The 22,524-nt window shown below is 40.3% G+C and overlaps 1 protein-coding gene across 2 annotated transcripts in view; it reads left to right on the top strand.

Annotated features, from left to right (window-relative positions):
- LOC136864439 (protein white) overlaps nt 1-22,524 on the top strand; it is a 286,015-nt gene that overhangs the window by 157,286 nt on the left and 106,205 nt on the right. Inside the window, exons 1-2 of one of the 2 annotated variants that reach the window (XM_067141437.2) lie at nt 6,220-6,328; nt 6,644-6,977. In XM_067141437.2, coding sequence (XP_066997538.2) covers nt 6,710-6,977 — 268 coding nt within the window. In that variant the 5' untranslated portion in view covers nt 6,220-6,328; nt 6,644-6,709. Of the gene's footprint in view, nt 1-6,219; nt 6,329-6,643; nt 6,978-22,524 lie in introns of those variants that run through there. The other variant, XM_067141436.2, reaches the window with a different exon arrangement.

Raw genomic sequence — 22,524 nt, 5'->3', positions numbered from 1 at the left:
TTGAAGCCCTTGCAACATCCGAAAGTCTGTTATCCCCCACCTCCCTCCGCCTTCAATGAACCATCGTTAGTCTGGTGTCTTGACAGATATGGTTGCACCTACTGCTCGGCTACCTGCTTCATTTGGACATGCCAGCCTCCTCACCGCGGGGCAAAGTCACACACGGTTCACAAGGGAGGTTGAATGATTACTTACTGAAAAAAGTTTATAACTGAGTAAAATATTTCTCAGGTAAGTGTAATTCAGACCAATTACAATTTCTTGAACTCTTCCCATCACTGCTATTGTCTCTCCTTTTCCTTTCTGAAAGTCTCCACTCACCTACACGAGGAAGTAAACTGGGGAGTTTGTGCATAATGAACATATTAATGTATTTAGAAGAGTTGAACCGTATTGTGTCCATCACTGAAATATATTTGAATGGTTCCTTGTTTCACTTTTTTTACAAGCGATGGGCGTATTCCCGAACTCTGGCCATTCCTACACGAGGCGTTACAATGTTGCTGATGACTGTTTTTTATTTAAGAGGACTAACATCGAGGTAATGACCTCAAGCAGGTTCCACACCTGTAACATGTGCACGGGGTGAGGATCAGTATGTCTCTAGAAGCTAGAGAAAACAGCTGCGAACTTTCATAGAACGAGACTGAATAGACCTTTTGGTCAAGTAAACATTAATTGTTACCGTATGTCTGTGCTTATGAACTTTGACGATAAGACTGAATAAGAGTTTAAAAAAAATAGAAATATTGCACCATTCTGGCATTTCGCAAAATAATTATGAATACATTAGAAACATAACACATGTACGAACACTGTCAACGCTGTGTCGATGGGGGATGTATTAGTTTTAGGCACTTAATATTTAATATTTCGTAACTAAGTCCAGGTACAGTCACTTGGTATTTCAAAGCTCTGTTCATTTATCATCTTCACATCACCATCATCATTTCAGCGCCGTGAAAACCCTAGTGTTGTAGCTTCCAGTCTGCTGCTCGCACTGTGCTAGCTACGGCAGAATGTTGTTTTATTAATCGAGATGGAACATTTTAACACTGAAAACCAATTATTTAGCATTTTAATAATTAACATTTTCTCGTATTATTAATGTTAGAACATAGTATTTGTAGAATTTTGTAGCATATTACGATGGAAGTGATGTTTTGGTATTGAAGTTAAGATATCAGCTCGTCATCTGCTATATTTACTAGATTTTCCAGTTTAAATTCAAGACGATGCGTAAAGCAACATATAAAATTGAAGCAAAATTGTGATCATTAAAAAATATGTAAATTGATATGTACCTGCTTATTCATCAAATAGATCTACGCACCGAACTCGATAGCTGCAGTCGCTCAAGTGTAGCCAGTATCCAGTATTCGGGTGATAGTGAATTCGAACCCCACTGTCGGCAGCCCTGAAGGTGGTTTTCCGTGATTTTCAATTTCCACACTTGGCTGTACCTTAATTAAGGGCAGGGCCGCTTCTTTCCCACTCCTAGGCCTTTCCTGTCCCATCGTCGCCATAAGACCTATCTGTAGCGGTGCGACGTAAAGCAACTTGCGAAAAGAAATTATATCTGTGTTCATTTAGAAATCGGTATTCATAGCAATAACAACTTTTATTTTGTCATATGAAAACACCCGTTAAAATTTTAACACAAATAACTTTTACTTTGTTTTCATTTAATGTTTTAGCATGGCATTCAGTTAAGACGTGGCTATTCAAAGTAATATATTAATTAATGTCATTTGAAGCACTCACTGAAAGTTTAACAAACAACAAATTTCAATCATGCTTTGCCAGCCTTCTGATATTAAGTCGACTGAAATTATAATACTGACATCGCATACATTTATCATGGCTTCCTTTACGCAAGAATATCTCAAAAAACGTCATTTCTCTCTTATATCACGGAAAAACATACATTTGGCATTTCGTGCTGATATTCGCACTTTATCGTGGATTAGAGAACCACAGTGATACCGCAATTGTCTTTTAAGCGTCAATTTTTTACAACACTTGGCCATATCTACCGTGACCTAGAAAATATATCATCCCCAATTATAACTATATGAAAACCTACAACCTGTTTTCCAGTCATTGACCGGGTCAGGGATGTAATGAATGAAGCAGATATAGGCTGTTAGTACGATGGGGTCGCCACTCCCAAAGTGATTTATTAATGAATGATAGATGCTACGAAATGAGAATGGAGAGTGTTGCTGGAATGAAAGATGACAGGGAATACCGGAGTACCCGGAGAAAAACCTGTCCCGCCTCCGCTTTGTCCAGCACAAATCTCACATGGAGTGACTGGGCTTTGAACCACGGTATCCAGCGGTGAGAGGCCGACGCGCTGCCGTCTGAGCCACGGAGGCTAATTATAACTATATATCAATTATAATTATTGTGCAAGACTAGCTATGTGTTCCTCTAATAGCTTTCACTGATAACGTTTTTTTTTTTTAAAAATAACCTGTTCTGTCATCAGAAGGGAAGTTAGCCTTGTATCAATCGTAAATGCCGGTTTTCAGGGAGGACATAGCTCTCTATCACCAGTTGACCTTGGAGCAACCACCGCAGCAGGTTGCAATTGAATGAGGGGTGCAGGCTAAAGCTGTGCGTGGCGACCTAATAATAATAATGGTTTTACGTCCCACTAACTACTTTTGACGGTTTTCGTAGACGCCGAGGTGCCGAAATTTTTTGTCCACCAATGGTTCATTTACGTGCCCGTAAATCTGTCGACACAAGGTTGGCTTATTTCAACACCTTCAAATAACACCGGACTGAACCAGGATCGAACCTGCCAAGTTGGGGTCAGAAGGCCAGCGCCTCACCATCTGAGTCACTCAGCCCGGCAGGAAAAAAAGAACGACCTGTAGACTCGCTCAGACAGTTTTCTTTAAATGAATGAGTCCCACTCAGTCTAGTAACTTATAGGAAATGAGTCTCACTTAGTGTAGACTCGTTCAGAGCTTCCCGTTCGCGCAATTTGTTCAACGAGTGTTTGGAAGTACCAAACCCGAAGAAGCGCCCAACTTCACTGAACAAATGAGTCTACCGAACTGTCCACGCCGTCTGATCATGAGCAGAATCGAGTCTGGGCAGATCGAGCAGGTCGGAAAATCGGAAGTTCAAGTGACTCACTCATTGGTACACTGTTGTCACATGTATTGCGAGATAACCAAAACGTTAAATTTCACTGTGTGAATTCACGATGCAAACAACGGATGATTCTAGTCGGGAATGTCACAAAAAATAGAATTTTAGTGATTTCGCCTATGCTTAATAGAATAAGTAAGTAATGAAGAAGTGGGAGAAAAATGAGTGTGAAACACATTTCCTTATTTTATTTTATAATTATAAACAGAATAGCGGTTTTACTATATACACTCTTCATTTGATAAAAGGAAAGAGGATAGGGTGAAAAATAATGTTTATTCCATTAACAAAGTTTTCATCTATTTACAAACTAAAATAAAAAATGCGTGTTTCAAGTGGGAAACAGAACATTTCAAGTGTGAAACAGGATGTTCATTCTATTAACAAAATTTCTAAACTAATAAATACAGGTATTTTATTTATAACATGCTCCCTTAAATTACTTACGAGGGTAGCAGAAATCATTCTTTTCTCTGGAAAAAGAGGACTAAATTAATAGTTCCATGGCTTCATTACTTAGACGAAGATGTTTCTTCTTTGGTACAGGCCTTAGAAAAGTGGTGCTTAAAACGGTGCTGTGGCTACATTTTGTGGCAGGGAAAGTAGTTTATTCCAGGAGTTTGATGAAAATGTTTTAAGTATACCGGAGATCAGCGCAGCTTTTTATATGCCCAGACACATGTGCAATTCCAGTATCTGTCTTACTAAGAAATATCCATTAAATATACAGTGCAATCTACGGTGTTACAAGTTCATGTGACACCTATCTTTGTAGGCTACACCGGATTGCATCGGAAATGAAAGTGGTCGGTTTGTCACTTTGCGCAAGACCTTCTATAATTTATAAAAACTGGTTGAAGTTGTACTCGTTAAAGAAAAGGTACACAAGCTTATAGCCTTACGTGACTGTTGGTGTCATGGTCATAACTGCAGGGCGTTTAATTTTACTTGGTGGCTACACGGTTTGAGTGACGTAGCTGTCACCTTGCATTCGGGAGAGAGTGGGTTCGAACCATACTGTCGGCAGTTCTGAAGATGGTTTTCCATGGTTTCCCATTTCCACACCAGGCAAATGCTAGGGCTGTACCTTAATGAAGACTGCAGTCGCTTCCTTTCCACTCCCAGCCCTTTCCTGTTCCATCGTTGCCATTAAACCTATCTGCGTGGAAGCGACGTAAAGCAAATTGCAAAAAAAAGGACGTGGAATCCCAATCACAGACACGAGATTTCTCATTTCAAAAATCTCATGTATATTGGCCGGGATTCCCACTGAGAACACCTTCGTGAGATGTTAGTGAGTATGCCGCTCCAATACCTACGTCCTCAACACTTCCTTTACCAACCCATTTTTTTGAAATATAAAAGTTGTTGCACTTCTTCTAAAAAGAAAGTTCTCTTAGTATCTGAGTACAAATATAGTATCTGTTAAAATTCACATTGGATAAAAATAACTATCTTTAACACCGAATTGGGAGCGTAATATTCAGTGACATCGGTGCTAGATTCTTTCCAATATGACTGTGTTCAAATTCCAAGAATTGTTTAAAGTTTTTCGAAAAGGACTCATATCTTGTGGTTTGAATTCCACGTTAAATTGTATATGACGTTGTGAATGGTCAGAATATCAAGACATTTAATCTCACTTCTGCTTCAGTAAGCTGTCAGTCTTTATATAGAAACAATATTACCAAAAAAAAAATCTTAAAAATCATACTACCATTCTCACGTTCTAATCATCTAATAACGCCTTCCAGAATGTGTTGCTGAATTTGAGCCACAATGAAGCAGAAACAATCTGCTTTAGAAGAATACTGTGTTTTACACTATACCCGTAATATTAAAAGAAACGTTCTGACAGATAGGGCCGGAGGGAGGAACATTGCATGTGCCATTGCACGGTGTTGTCACATTCCTGCATTCCTTTGTCCTTCCCTTCGCTTCGACTGATTTGTTCGTTCGTTCAGACCGCTGTGTTCTGTTGTACACTGACTGAGCAAATGTCATGGGATAGCGGAGCACTGATGCGCAGGTGTGTTGTCTGCGCACCACATGCCAGCTGTGCCAGCGGCAGTTGTATAGGAGACCTTGTGAGCAGTGGCTGTGTATGTGACAGGTGTAACATGGAACGTCGTCGTGAGATGACACCGTTCGAACGGGGTATGGTGGTCGGTGCCCGAAGGATGGGAAATGCGATTTCGGAAGTGATGCGAGAATTCGGCTTCATACGATCAACCGTGTCCAGGGTGTATCGTGAATGGTTGAATGCGGGTGTCACCGTCCACAACAGACGAAGGACCGGCCGTCCAGCCACCCTCGATGACTGTGACTGGCGACATCTGAGACGGATTGTCAATAGTGACAGACGGAAATCCGTGCAACAAATCACGTCTCAGTTCACACAGGCCGTGCTAGACACGTCTCCCAGTGGACAATCCGTAGGAACATGGGTTCTATGGGGTATGGGAGTCGGCGCCGCACACGGGTGCCACTGTTAACCCAACGTCATCGAGCACAACGACGCGCATTTGTCGCCAGTCACCAGGGATGGACACTGGAACAATGGCGTAACGTGATATGGTCGGACAAATCACGATTTCTACTGCACCATGCCGATGGGAGGCACCGTGTATGGCGCAGACCACATGAAGCGATGGATCCCGCCTGCCTCGAAGGTGTGGTCCAGGGCGCTGGTGTCTCTGTTATGGTCTGGGGTGCATTTTACTGGTATGGAATGGGCCCCATAGTTGTTCTGGAAGAGACTTTGAATGGTACGCTGCATGTTAAGCTGCTCGGAGACCATCTCCATCCATTTTTGGCCTTCCAGCGCCCAGACGGTTCTGCGGTGTTTCAAGATGATAACGCGCTGCCACATCGCTCCCACGTCGCCCTGGAATGGTTCCAGGAACATGAAACGGAGATCCAACGACTGCCATGGCCACCCAGGAGCCCCGATATGAACCCTATCGAGCATATCTGGGATGTCCTGGAATGCAGGCTCCATGCCATAGATCCTGCACCCACGAACAGACCAGCATTGGCGGCCGCTCTGCAAACGATTTGGTGTCAGCTGCGTCCAGAGGACTACCAGGGACTTGTCGACTCACTTCCACGGCGTCTCACTGCAGTTCGCAGGGCCAGAGGAGGTCCCACACGCTATTAGGTGACTATCCCATGACATTTGCTAAGTCAGTGTACGCAACTCACAAGTGAGAGGTTTGGCAACTCCAAGCAACATAAGCTGGCCAGCAGGCTTATCTCCATGGCATCTTCAGTGGGTCCACCCTCGTTCCCACGCCAACCACACCTCTACTCCCTTCTCTCCACCCAGACAGACAGTAAACTGACCTCCCACTAAGAATTGTCAGAACGCGTCTTTGAATATTTCGACTGTACACGTTTCATTTTCATAAGAATGACACAGATGCATGCATTTCACTTCTCTCCTGAACATTAATTTGTATATTCTTATGCGCAGGAACGACTGCAAGCAGTGGGAAGATGCTACAACACGGGATCTGTGTCCGACCCTGGCATTCTATGTATGGATACACTTCGGAACTCACCCAACTCTGGCCCATACATGAATGGAACCGGAGGAGGAGGAGGAGGAGGAGGCAATGGAGATGATGGAACACCTCGACCTACCTCGCCACGCTTCGAGATGCCGCAGAATAGAATAGTTTACACTTGGAATGAGATGAACGTGTTTACTTCAGGAGAGACTCGCCGACAATGGCGGAATTTGTTGGGTATGCGCAGTTCCGCTTTGGACTTGCAGCAGAGGCAACGGAAGCAAATCCTTAAGAACGGTAAGTGAACACTATACAGTACAAGATGGTGACTATTAGACAACATTATTAGTGACTATGCAGGAAAATAAAATTTTAAAAATGAAGTTTTTATCATATTTCCCAGGTCTTCAATTTTATCATTCATATTATGTTTTTATTTATTCATGTACATACAAGAAAAGAAAAGTCAAGAATGCAAGAAAGGAATAAAGTAGTAATGGCTGAATCAACAGAGTGGATGCGTCTGGATGTGTTAGCGGTTAATGATGTTTGGGCAACGAGAGATAATGAGGAAGGGATACGCGTACTTAAGGTGTTAATAACAGGTGTTAGAAGGGGAAGGGCAGAGTGTGAGGTAGAACAGTTTATCAGGTGAACCATTTCTGTTGATTAATCAAACAGCGCCACCAAAAGTTATGCGGTTGTAGGGAAACCGCAAAACCCGATGATGGCACTAAAATGAACTGCACGAGGCAAGAGGAGGTGTGAAGTAGTTCGCTATTGCTTTCTTCACTGGGTTAGAAGTGCTGTTCCAGCACGACCAGCCCTGTGAGTCTCACCTTCCACACTTCAGGATGCACTAGTTGAGCTCCGAATATCATTACTCAGAATCAACCATATCTCAGTAGCTTCCACATTGTCGCAGCCATAAACAGACTTAGATTTCGGTGGAATTTAGAGTTTGCTCCAATTTGTGAAAACAGACAGATAAAAAATACAGCTCCCACCAAGAAATAGAAACAGTTGCGGTTTCTGATATGAACGAATGATGCGATAGATTTAGCGGTTGGAGGAATGAGGACTGAATCATCTTAGACTCAGTGAGGGACCAGATGTGGATGAAGTAGACAAGTTTTATTAAGAACTCGGTGACATCGTAGTCAGGGTCAACTGCAAGGGTAGGATAGTGCGAATGGGCGATTTCATTGTAAGAATTGGAAATAGAACTGAAGAATCTGAGAGGGTGACGGATAAATGTTGGGAAGATTTCGAAGCTAATAGGAACGGGAAGCGTTTGCTGAGCGTGTGTGCTATTACGGGCTTAACCGTTGAAAATTCATTCTTGAAGCATAAGGCTATTGACCGCTCCATATGGGAAGTTATGGCAGCAGATCCACAATAGGTAATCTCGTAACTGACTTAAAATTCAGAAAATATGTTAGGAACACACGGAAATTTCGTGATATTTCCAATGATACAGGCCACTATCTGATTAGTGAAGTACCACAAGACTTAGAATAGAGGAAGTGAAGTGTGTCTGCAGACGGATAATGGTCGTCTAGGACGACTAAATTAGACAGAAGTACATGGAAATGATTAGTGAACAGCTTCAAAACGTAGACAGTCATTAAGTTCAGGATATAGAAAGAGAATGGTTGGCACACAGGGATGTTGTATGAGCAACGGGAATAGGATAGATAACTAGGAACAAGTGTGTGTAAATTCTGGAAAGATAAAGCAGAGCAAATTGTAAACGTAGAAGGGAATACGTATCAAATAGTTTCCTAATAAGAAGTGATGCTGATAGAGAATTGTATGTAGATGAAAGAAACAGAGCGAAGCAAATCAATCTAGAGTTCAAGAAGAAATTGTGGGAAGATTTTGGTAATAACCTGGAAAAGCTTGGTCAAGCAGCAGGGAAACATTCTGGACTGTAAAACAGAATCTCAGAAAGAGAAGGAATAGAAGAATAATGGTTTGGGTAAATTTAGTGAACACATCGTAGATCCTGGAGAAACACTGGACGGATAGAAGGAATATTTTCAAATTTTCTTAATGTAAAAGGAAATATCTCTACTGCAGTCGAGAACAATGGAGTTCATGGGAGAGGTTAACAATGCTGGTCAGTTATGTTGCCCTTGAGAAGGTGGCAAGGGTGGTAAATAAATTGCACTGCCACAAAGCAGTAGGTAAATATGGAATTAGGCCTGAAATCTATCTATCTATCTATCTATCTATCTATCTATCTATCTATCTATCTATCTATCTATCTATCTATCTATCTATCTATCTATCTATATAAAAGAACATGTCCTGACTGACTGACTGACTGACTGACTGACTCATCATCGCCGAGCCAAAATTACTGGATATAAAGGAATGAAATTTTGAGGATACATTTATATTACAATGTACTGTAGGTGCTGGCTAAGAGAGGATTTTTGGATATTCTGTCGCTAAGGGAGTGAAAAGGGGGGTGAATTACTAAAATGAGTGCATCTCAAAACTTTAAAACGTTAAAAGTTTACAGGTGTAAAAATTGGTATTTAGAATATTTTTCAAAAAGAAAGAAATACGTATTTTTTTCGGAAAATCCCAGTAGGAGATGTGAAAAAGGGTGAAAAATGGGTTGAATGCGTTTAACGAGGATACTTATATCTCAGAAACTGAAGATATTACACACCTGAAAATTGGTATTTGGGATGTTTTTTTAAAATAAAGAAACATGTATTTTTTGTTTTTGAAAAAATCCAATAAATGGGGAGTTAAAAGCGGTGTGAATTTTTAAAATGAGTGCATCTCAAAACTTTAAAAGTTTACAGATGTAAAAATTGGTATTTAGAATCTCCTTTAAAAATAAAGAAACGAGTTTTTTGTTTTCGGAAAATCCCAATAGGAGGGGCGATAAGGGGTGAAAAAGGGGTTGAATGCCTTTAATGAGGATACTTATATCTCAGAAACTGAAGATATTACAGACCTGAAAATTGGTATTTGGGATCTCCTTTAAAAATAAAGAAACATATTTCTTGTGTTTGGAAAATCCAATTAATGGGGGTTAAGCAGGAGTGACAAACTGGGGTGAGTTTTTAGAAAGACTGTATCTACAGTATATCACAGAAGCGTAAAATGCTACAGACGTACAAATTGGTATTTGGAATCTCCTGTAAAAGTAAAGAAACATAGATGATTTGTTTCTTGAAACTCCACTTAAGGGGAACTAAAAAGGAGGCGAAATTCTAAAATGACCATTTCTACAATATATCTAAAAAACTTAACATGTTACAGAAGTGAAAAATGGTATTTTGATCTCTATTAAAAATAAAGAAACGTGTATTTTTGATTTCAGAGAAAACACTTCGGAGCGGGGTGGGTAAAAGTGACTCAAAATGGGGTTGAATTCCTTTAATTAGGATACTGTTATCTCAAACACTGAAGATGTTACAGACGTGAAATTTGGAATCTCCTTTAAAAATAAAGAAATACGAATTTTTTTGTTTTCTGAAATCCACTAAAGGGGGGGGGGGTGATAATTGAAAAATTAGTTGAATTATTTGTATGAGGATACTATTATCTCAACAAGGAGAGATGTTGCAGACGTGAAAATTCCTATTTGGAGTGTGTTTTAAAAGTAAAAAAACGCGTATTCTCGGAAAATGCAATGAACGGGGAGGTGAAAGAATTGGAACAATAACTGAATTAATTGCATGAGGATACTTACATGTAATAAAAACTAATGTTGTTACAGACGTGAAAATTGGCATTTGGATCTCCTTTAATAACAAAGGAAAACGCGTTTTGGGGGGAAATCACCTTGGGGGGCGGGGGTGATAATGAGTTGAATTCCTTTTTTGAGGGTACATATCTCCAAAACTGAAGATGTTGCAGTCGTGATAATTGCTATTTAGAAGATCCTTTACTATTAAAGAAACAAGTATTTTTTGCCAGAAAATTCACTTAAGGGCGGCTAGAGGGGGGGGAGTGTGAAAGGAAGTGGAAAAAGTGAATTTTTTTATGAGGATACTTATATCTCAAAACTGAAGGTAACAGACGTGAACCTTGGTATTTGGAATCTCCTTTAATCATAAGGGAACACGCCTTTTTTTTGCGGATGGGGGATAAATCAACTTAACGGCGGCGGTGTGAAAAAGGAGTTGAGACCAATTGTTTTTACTATTCATAATGTACTTATTCTGATCATAAACCGATCATTTTTAATCTTTCCTGGGTTCGTTTTCAACAGCCATCTTTTCCTTCGGAGAACGTTCTTAGATTACAGCAGATTCTCCTGGCATGTATGTATGTTTAGTCCTCAGCCCGAAGGCTGGTTGGATCCTCAACAGCTCGGCCATCAGCTGTCATAGATGGCCTAGGCATCACTGAAGAGGCGTACTAGGGAAATGAGGAGCGAGGTAGTTTCCCGTTGCTTTCCTCACCGAGCCAGAAGTTGCTATTACATATCAGTCTGCCAAGCCCACTGAAATGCATGCACCAACCGACCCTATGAACAATATTTTCACACCATGCATAGCAGGGACTGGCTGCATAACGAATGGCATAACTAGTATCATTCATACCTCAGTCACTTTCATTTTGTCAAAACCAAGGATAAAGCTGAGACAGATCAATGAAAGTAACAAAATTGCTCTAGCCTATACCAGAAGACATAGTGCACTGTAAACACTAGGTCCTGTCAGCAAAGGCACTCTCCTGGCATATAAATAAAAATTGAAACACATTTGAAATAAACGATAGGAATGACATTGACCGTGCAATTGTTCACCTCTATAATAAGGTCAGTAATGCACGGAAGTGTATCATTCGTATCGCCAGAAATCCCGCGCACTTGCCTATGCGCGACAATGGTGCTGGTCACATTGCCAGCAATGACAATGGTACTAGATGAAATTTACCGCCAAGTAGCGGTCCTTTATCTTGCACTGGGGTCCAGAACATCATCATCAATAACACCACCACCACCAATAATAATAATAATAATAATAATAATAATAATAATAATAATAATAATAATAATAATAATAATAATAATAATAATAATAATAATAATAATAATAATAATAATAATAATAATAATATTTTGAAAAATTAGTTGAATTATTTGTATGAAGCTACTATTATCTCAAAAACGAAAGATTTTGCAGACGTGAAAAATGGTATTTGCAATCTGCTTTAAAAGTAAAAAAACCTCACATTCCTTTGATTTCGGAAAAACCAATGAATGGGGAAGGGTGAAAGAATTGAAAAATTAATTGAATTAATTGTATGAGGAAACTTACATCTAATAAAAACTAAAGTTATTACAGACGTGAAAATTGGTATTTGGATCTCATTTAAAAACAAAGAAATACCCATTTCGGGGGTGAAATCATATTTCGGGGGCGGGGGTGAAAAGGAGTTGAATTCCTTTTATGACGACAAAAAAAGCAAAGTCACTTCCGTACAGGCCATGAAGGCCCTTGGAGGAGTGGAAGGTAAAGGCTTCCGCCATTGTTAACCTCGGCACGTGATGGGGTAGGGTGGTTAGCTCTACGCCCGGCCGCCTTTGCCCCCAGGAATTAACCTGATACTCATTTTTGGTGTAGGCTGAGTGAGCCTCAGGGCCATATGCACCTCCGGAAGTGGAAATCACGTTTCTTAAATCTTACGACTTCCTGACGGGGATTCGAACCCACGTCCTTCCGGCCGAACCGAGCACGCCTTTACCGCCTCGGCCAGGCATTCCCTTTTATGACGACACATGTCTCAAAAACTGAAGATGTTACAGTTGTGATAATTGGTATTTAGAGGATACTTTACTAATAAAGAAAGAAGTATATTTGTCGGAAAGTTCACTTAAGGGGAGAATGTGAAGGGTAGTGAAAAAAGTGAATTATTTTTATGGGGATACTTATATCTCAAAACGGAAAGTAAACAGTGGTATTCGGAATCTCCTTTAAACATAAAGAAACACGCCATCTTTTTGTGGGGGGGGGGATCAACTTAACGGCGGTCGGGTGAAAAAGAAGTTGAGACCAATTGATTTTACTGTTCATAATTTACTTGATTCTGATCATAAACCGATCATATTTAATCTTTTCTGACTTCGTTTTCAAGAGCCATATTTTCCTTTGGAGAATTTAAAGTGAGATCACAGTAGATTCTCCTGGCATATAAATAACATTGAAACACATTTGAAGTAAACGATATGAATGACATTGACCGTGCAATTGTTCACCTCTATAGTAAGGTCAATAATGCACGGATGTATATCATTCGTATCGACAGAAATCCCGCGCACTTGCCTACGCGCGACAACGGTGCTGGTCACATTGTCAGCAATGACAATGGCAGCAGATGCATTTTACCGCCAAGTAGCGGTCTTGAATCTTGCTGCGGAGTGCAGAACATCAATAGTAATAATAATAATAATAATAATAATAATAATAATAATAATTTTTCCGGAGTATTTGTGGGACGCGGAGAGAGGTAGAAGAAGGTGTGGGCTAGAATGGGTCTAACTACAACATCAAGAATTGAATAAAAACTTTAATTAAGGTTATATTTCTTTAGAATGTCAAAAATTAACAAATAACAACATGACAGGTACAATTAGCAATCTTGAAACCAGATTTGGAAAATCCAAAATTCAGAACTCTAACAATTATGGGCTTCAAGCCCCTAGTTTTACAATTTTTGAACTACCAGCTCAAGAACACAACACAAATGAGAACTTATTAAGTCAAGGGCAGAAATCCCCTAATTCAAGAGCATTCGCTCCCTAAATTACAAAGTCAAGGCCTCCAGAGGCACCCTTCACTATTACAAAATTTTGAAAAGAGCTAACAGGCTCTCAGTTTCTTCAGCCCACTCAGGGCAACATAACATGAAAATCTGACAACACAGGCGTATCTAGTGGCCAATCTACTGGGCCTTTGTGAAAAAGGAACAGGTTAAATGACGGCCCGAACACAAACTGAAGGGAGGCGAACACTGCGCTCCCGATAATGGAAAAAATTACAACCTACAGGGGCTCTCGGCCGGTGAAACAGGGGATAGTCCCAAACTACTGATGTGGCACGCATGGAAATTGCTTTAATACATTACAACAGAAAACAGTTTTTAAGACGTAGTCACCTCAAACCAAGATGAAGGGGAACTCGAGAGGGTAACTCACTCTCTATCCCGATTTACAGTTAAAACTTCATGAAATATTTACATTAGCCCAAAGATTTACGTTTTAGAAAAGTTTGTTACATAATTAAAGATTCGTACATTCCCCTCGGATTAATTGGGGGATAAAGCAAGAAAGATAGAATTTATGTGGCCATTAACTTGTAGATTTTCTTCTGGCCGAAGAAAGAGGCACTCCTCCTCCTGCCTTAACACACACACTCAGAAGGACGACGATCAATTGGCAAGGACATTCGAAAAGCCGCAACTTATATACCCTCAGGGAAGGTTCGAGTGAATTCAAGACTAATCCAGACCCGCCCTCTCACATTGTATTGGCAAATTCAAAGTGAACAAGAAATGCGGGATTGGTTGAAAATTAATTACAAAAATTTATGATCAGCCCGATTCAAAACTGGCGGAAAGAAAAATAAGTGTTGCCAATCCAAAAATAAATGAACATAGATTCAGTTATAAAAACTTAAAAATACGAAACTTCTTTAAGTTGTAACTTCTTTCACCTTGCACCAGAGTGCATGACCATAGTTCTGGTTGAGTCATCTGTGGAAATATGTCCAAACTTCTCGATGTATAGCAAACCAAAACAAGGAGAAATTCAATCAGTTTAGGAAACTTCATCATAACACAATTACTTAATTTTTCAGAGGTGACATCTTCCCATTAAAGTTCCAAGTTCAGGTATTATCAGTTTCACCTTTTGGTCGATAGGGTAGTTTAAAAAGGCGCTTAGTTTGAATTTGCGGCGTTCAGGTGTACGTCCCGGTACAACTACAATAATAATAATAATAATAATAATAATAATAATAATAATAATAATAATAATAATAATAATAATAATAATAATTGTACCGGGCGGTACACCTCCACGCCGCTTATTTAAAATTTGCGCCAGTTGAAACTCCTCTGCTGGAGGAAGTCTGAACTTTATCTATGGTATTAATTTTCTACTTTCTCAGAAGATGTCACTACCTGGAAATTTTGGAGTTTTTGAACTGTGTCATTTTCGACGTATTTTTGTTTTGCTTGTAGTAAGAAGTGTGAACTTTCTCTTCTAGAGGACACTACTGAAGATCAACAATAGTGCACCCTAGTGCGGAGTGAAAGAACTGTTTTTTTGGAGAAAATTTAATTTCAAAAGTTTGTTTTTTTGCTAAATTTCTTTCAGTCATTGTTTAAGTTGGCAATATTAACCCTTTCTTTCCCCTTGTTTTGAATTTAGCCAATCCCGAATTTCTTAAATTAATTTTCCACCAATGATGTGTTTCTTCTTCTTCTTCTTGTGTAGGGGTTTTCTTTAACCACCAATAAAAGATTGTGGGCGGGTGTTTTCCTTCCTAAAACGCCTCGAACTTTCCGCGAGAGTATATAAACTGCTGATTTTAGGGTCTCTGCGCCACTTCTGTTCCATCTTTTCGTGTGTAAAGTACATAGCAGGGGGCGGGAAGCGCCTCTTTCTTCGGCGGCAGTCAACAACCAGGTAATGGCCGATTAATTACTTCTTTTCTTGCTTGCTCAGCAGTTTAACTCTCGGGGCGGGTCCGAAGTTTTTCCATTATGTAACCTTCCTTAAAATGTAAAGAAACTTGTATCTATTCTATCTTTTAAACTACATATTGGGACAGAGATTGCTTAACCCTCTCGAGCTCCCACTCATATTGTTTTGAGGTGAACTTATTTTCTCAACCTATTCTTCCTTAACATTATGTAAATTTGTTTCTTTCTAAAGTCACCTCTTTAGTATGGGATTAGCCCTTGCATCAGTGGCCTAGAGCCAAATTAGGTTTTGAAACAAATACATTAGGAGTGCAGATCGCCTCCTCTCAAATTGTTATTTTAGAGGTCATGTAATTATCCTTTTATCGCTTAATAGACCTCAGTAGGTTGGGTATTTTACCCCTGTGCTTACGTCCTTAGAGGACAGCTTGAAAGTAGAGTTAGGTGTGGCCTTGTGATAGGCTTAAAACTTTGAGAGCGGATCGCTCTTTTGCAATTTGTTTCTGCGTGCCTCTAGGAGGTATTACTGTGTAATTCGGAGCAAGTGCTCCTGGGCATGATTGGGGTTTTCTGCCCCTTTGCTAAACCTTATGTACATGTAAATTCGGGCTAACTGCTCGAGAATTGGAAGTTCGGGGCCCGAAGCCCAAAACCTGTAAATACTATTGTTGCTCTTTGTTGCCTTGCTACTCTGTACCTGCCATTCTTGTTATTTCTGAGTTTGAAAAGAAAATATAACCTTGTTAAATTTTAAATTAATTTTACTTTCGTAGCTTGAGACCTGTTCACCACCCCGCACCTTCTTTCACCTCTAACTACCACAAAAACACGGTAACAATAATAATAATAATAATAATAATAATGTTCTGGACCGTCGTCAAAATATGTGGACCGCGCTGGAAACGGGTCCTGGCTGGGTAATGACTACGAATGCAGTCCGGCCGCAAGTTCAGTACCGCCAAGGCACCCGAGATGACACCACGTCGGATCTCCTCAAGGATTTGATCCATATTAAAAAGGCTTATAGGAAAAGATGAAAAACCATTAGGGACCCAAATAACCGGGTGGAATACCGGTACCTGGAGCTAGCCCTGGAAGTACGAAATCGATTGTTGGAGAGAAAGATTGAAAAATGGGCGGAACTTCGCCGTCAGATCACGAATTTTGGCGGATTATATATAAAATGTTAAGCAATCAATTATAAATTTCAGTATAATACCGTAGCGAAGCACGGGTATCTTGCTAGTGGTAAAATAAGGTGGAAAGGCAGGGATGGAACTGCTTCATAAAGTAATAGGATTAGCAAAGAATGTGAATACGGTACTTTCTGATTTGACGTCATTGCACCTATTTGTAAGCTCCTAGACAGCAACAAAATAGGAATCTCAAAACTGAAAGAAAAGTATTTGATAGAATGCCAATATGGCAGCAATTTAGATGTACTGCAAAATGGTGGCTGAATCCATACTATTATTATTATTATTATTATTATTATTATTATTATTGTCGGGTATAATGCTTGAAAGTATGTGACCCTGATCCTTGAATTAAACTACAATTCTAGCCTTTCCATGGAGAGTGCAGAGGCAAATCAAAGTTATCTCCGTACAGAACATGAAGTTCAATGAATGAGTGGATCTTCGGTACTAAGAGGGATAGAGTGATTAACTTTTCCCGGCAGCCTTTGCCCCCAGGAATTAATCTGATTCTCGTTCTTGGTGCAGTCTCGGTGCCTCTCAAGCAGTGGAAAACTCGTTTCTAAATGTTTCTACTTCTTGACGTGGAATCGAACCCACGTCGTTATGATTGAAACTAGCAGACGATTACCACCTCGGCTAGGCTACTCCTTTTCCCTCGGATGAGTCTTGAAGAAGTCAGCTGAATATTGTTCAACCATCGATGCCCCAGCTGTACAAATCTTGCACTCACGGCAGCCGGTAATAACATAAGAATACGTTTCTCTAATAAGAGTAAATTGCTCAGAAATAGCAAGCTGTAATTATTTTAACGACGTGTTTTGTGCTGTTACGTTGTTTATAGCTTACTATTACGGTAACACTCAACAGGTATCCTCCCATTTTCCTCCGCTATTTATGTTGAATGTCTAATTAACGGGCCGTAAATCAGCTTAAAATAATGACATTTGCGACAAAAAGATTGAAAATGAGTTTAAGGGAATGGCTTACCTTTAGTTTCTAGTATACCAACCACAGTTAAGCAGAAGAAGATAACACATTTAAGAGTTGACAGGAGTCTTCGCATTTTTATCCAGTTATGCTATCCATTTACATCAGAGAAGTGCGAGGGAGACAGAGCAGTATGCTGTTACATTAACGAATAGGATTTGGATTGATGTTTCCACGGCTCATAATAATAGACATGATAATACAGTGTTATGAATAAAAGTTCGTCTGTTTCATTACTGTAATTTATTTCAGTATGACCCAATAAATGCACAAACTCACATACACACACAAGTCTATTCACCTATGAATAGCCACACTTACTAATTGCTGTCTGTTTACAAGTCTCTCTTCCTTACGGCACAGCAGGCGGCCAGGCCCATTGCTATTATCTGGGGACGGCTAATCCTTACTTCCACGTCCCCAAGTCCAGTCACCTCATACAGTGGCTCTGTGTAGACCGCTGGATTTGACAGGGCTACGGTTTACACAACAAACGATGACTATTTCTTAGTGCAACTCGAGACAGGCCACTAATTCACACAGTCACAGGCAGTCAACAACTAAACAGCTCAACTGTATTCAACAGCAGGACGATACTCACAACAGTGAACATTAACACAGGTCCATTTACTCTCACCCTCACGATAGCGGCTTCGCTCGCAGACTCACGGCGATCCTAAGTCCACAGAAATACACAAACACGCGGTGCTCTCGCTCCGTCATCTCCAGTCCACCCACTCACTGGACCCTCCGACACCACAACAACAGCTCCTCGTTCAGATCTCGGTGGGACACTATCGACAACCAACTCCTCTGTCGCTCTCAGCACAGCCACCCAACCCCAACACACTGAGTGTCACACTGACTTCACCACTAAGTCTAACACTGACTCCACCTCGGAGCCCAACACTGAGTTACTGTCCGTGGCTAGCCACCCTTTTATAGCTCGGATGATGTGAACCAGAACATTGTTGAGGTGGCTAGAGTCGGAACATTTCCGCTGAATCTCCAAAAAACTCACAGGTAAGCCAGCCGACGAGAACAATACACGGAAATACAAGCTATGCCCTTCAAGCCGGCTGGAACCTGCCCGGTCTGCTGATTCACTGACCATTCTTTTAGGAAGTTTATTATTATTATTATTATTATTATTATTATTATTATTATTATTATTATTATTATTATTACTATTATTATTATCTTGTGTGACTTGTTTGCCGAGTACAGTCCTTATAACGCAAACCCTATGACGAGGGTGAGTGGCATCTGCGGTGTAGAGGAAACCGCGTGTTTGTGTGGTGGAAGATAGTGTTGTGTTTATAGTACGCGAAACTTTTAATGATACTTCGGTTCCCTAGTGCTGAATCGGTAGACCTCGGTTATCTTCGAGATTCGTATTGGCAACCTTGACACACAAAGTATGAATTGATTATGCATCGCCGTGGGACATCTGGCGTACATTTTACGTACTATACTGAAATTCAACTCAGGAGCTGAGGAAAAGTATCCTTCCGCGTGTGAGCTCGTCCCCTGTCCCACCCTCCCGTCTCGGTTCTCCTTCTCTGCTACAGCCAGATTATTATTAACGTGGTGCATCTATCTGACAAGTACTTCATTCTCAAATAGTGTAGCATAAAGAGAAATAACTTCCTTTCATATAGTTGCACTTTGATTACGCACCATACATATTTATTCCTTTATTGACCATCTAAAACCTGCACATTATTGGCGAATACCGAGGCAGGATAAGCAAGGTTTATTTCATAATGCAGTTTGTGTGAGGCACAAGGGGACTTACAACGACAAGTATGGCGACATAAGTATACGATTCCTCTCTCCTACAACGACTGTCAGTGGCAGTTTCTCACAGTTCAGCAAGCTGAAAACCCACCTATGACTGGGATTACAAAATATAGTGTTTCCAGGAATTTTGTAAATATTGTAGTCTTTTCATTCGGAAGGTAAACACGAACTCATGATTCCCTCATGACAATATTTCTGCAGATAGAGAGCATTTACGGAAATAAAGTACAAATTATTATTATTTTATTTCAAGTAAGCTAAGGATCCTATTCCCATACCGTGTTAAGGCCCTTCCTGTTTTACTTACGGCGAGCGCATAGTTCGAACTGAACTGACACATAGGCCTACTGACGAACAGTCAAACGAACACACGTTTTCTGTCACATAAATCTGGCATGCAGCTTAGTTGAGTTACGTTTTGTTTCACTTTCCTTATCGCCTTGATTGCTTGTTTACATAATTTATTCATACACTTCCTTAAAACTAAATTTTCAGTGACTTTAGGGAATCGTATCGTCAGAAACCCTAACGACATATATAAACAACCATAGGCCAGCATATACGATATGGTACCACAAGAAAACATACGAACTCCTTTAAATTCCGCGCGAGCCATGTAAACACTGTACGTAGAAACGCCGGTCAGCTGCCCGGTTGTTTCACCACTTTTTTTTTGCTATTTGTTTTACGTCGCACCGACACAGATAGGTCTTATGGTGACGATGGGACGGTAGAGGGCTGGAAGTGGAAAGGAAGCGGCCGTAGCCTTAATTAAGGTACAGCCCCAGCATTTTCCTGGTGTGAAAATGGGAAACCACGGAAAACTATCTTCAGGGCTGCCGACAGTGGGGTTCGAACCCACTATCTCCCGAATACTGGATATTGGCCGCACTTAAGCGACTGCAGCTATCGAGCTCGGTGTTTCACCACTTCTTCCACAGTCCACAGCAGATTCTCATCTCGTGGGCTGCTATAAACGTTCATAACAATTTGTTTAGACTTCTTACTCCTACTTAATTCTCCCCCCATTCCCCACCCCCACCCCACCCCCTCTTATCCCTTTTTTATTAGCTTTAAAGTATTTCACTTGCGACTCAAGCTTCACAGCATCACCCACGTGCTGCTCACGGCTGCCAGCCGTTATGAATATTGAGCATGCTATTGCAGCCAGTACTGCCAACAGTTTTCTTGGATCCATCTTCAACGCCGTAAAAATTATGCGAACTATACACTAATGGAATGCATTCAAACAAAGTTTAAAAGTACACAATGCAATAAGATATTAAGCTCTTGTTGAATAATTATTTATTTTGTAAAATACACTACCGAGAACAATTGCTATTCACACCGTCTACGTATGAAATATAAGAGTTGGAACGAACCCGAATAACATACAACTTGTGAAATATTTTCCATATTTTCACAGCGCGAACAATTTTAATTGGTCAAGTCAGTTCACCAGAATATCTAACCAAACCACTGATCTCTATACCTGGATGGCTGGTAGCTTGGGTAGCAGTAAGCCGAATAGAAGATGACTGGCGTCGTAAGATGGCAGCGAGCGCATGGTGCAATAGACCACGAGGAGCGCGCTTGCTTTGTTTATGCTTAGTTCAGTGATGCCAGGCCTCTTGATTGTAGTTTCACGAGTGTTCTGTGCTGTGTTATTGCAAAGTAAATAGTAGTGTATTTTACGAATTTAGGTTCGTTGCCTTGTAGTATGCTTGTAAATTACAAGATTAAATTTAAATATGTATGTGTTTATCTGAAATATGAATGAAGAAACATTCTACGGGGTATTAACGTACCGCAGTATTCAGCTTATGGATGTACAAACAGAACCGATCAGCAGAAGGAGAAATCATTTCATCGGGGAGTTTTAATAATAATGTTATTTGCTTTACGTCCCACTAACTACTTTTTTAAGGTCTTCGGGGACGCCGAGGTGCCGGAATTTAGTCCCGCAGGAGTTCTTTTACGTGCCAGTAAATCTACCGACACGGGGCTGTCGTATTTGAGCACCTTCAAATACCACCGGACTGAGCCAGGATCGAACCTGCCAAGTTGGGGTTAGAAGGCCAGCGCCTTAACCGTCTGAGCCACTCAGCCCGGCCCGGGGAGTTTTATACTGTACATAAGAATCTTCATAGGGTAGTGTTTTGAGTTTTAGGTTTATTGTATCTTATTTCGCATATTCCGGGAGCAAAATGGCAATTAATTTTTGTAGGTTTCCTTTCTCGAGACCCGAACATCTAAGATCATCGATTAGGAGTATCAGGCGGGAGAATTGGGAGCCTTCTAAAACAGCTGTTCTCTGCTCGGATCACTTAGAGGTGTTTTGATAGAAATGGACAAACTGTACACCTTAGAAGTGATGTACAGCCAACTGTTTTCAATTTTGCTGAACATTAACTGCAAGTAAAGATTTACTTATATTTTTTTTTATTTCTCATAATTAAACTGACGGTTTCGATGAAATAATTGACGTGAACTTATAACAATCTTAGAAAATGAAGTCTGGAGGAATTCTAGACCTTATTTACATCAGTAATAATTATGGGTTTCAGACACTGGAGTGGTGGGAGAAGGGAAAGTGTGGTGGGTGTTTGGGGCTGTTCCATTATACTATTCGTGGTATTTGGGACTCTTTTAACTGGTGTTATATATTTCTGATGATGACTATCAATATCGCTTTGCTAGCTGAATTTAATTAAAGAGGTCTGTAATAGTACATTAAGCTGGAGGTAATGTGATATATTGACTAGTTTTGAATATTTGCTGGTTTTATAAATGTGTACATTTGCTTCAATGATATTTTAATTTGATAATATGCGCGTTATTTCTTGGAAACAGGAAACAGAAATTCATTATCAAGCACCTATTACGATATGTCGAATCTAGGCCTGTATATTGAGCTACGTTTATAGGTACATCATTTTAAGAATGCATAATTTCGTGGCATACATGTATACAATTTACAGCAATGTTTCCAGAAACTGGTTTTCACTCGTATTGTGTTACCGATCGCTAATTGCATGTATTCAGCACCTAAGTTAATATTTGCCGGCCGTTATTATACACTCATTTTTATTGCTATCCCGGAGATTTACTTACCTCGGAATGACGTGTCAGTGATCCCAATGTCCTTATGCTTTGAGTGAACATGTCTCTAT

Source organism: Anabrus simplex, chromosome 2, assembly GCF_040414725.1.
Source record: "Anabrus simplex isolate iqAnaSimp1 chromosome 2, ASM4041472v1, whole genome shotgun sequence".
Classification (NCBI taxonomy): Eukaryota; Metazoa; Arthropoda; class Insecta; order Orthoptera; family Tettigoniidae; genus Anabrus; species Anabrus simplex.
This window is presented reverse-complemented; position numbering and strand designations above follow the sequence as displayed.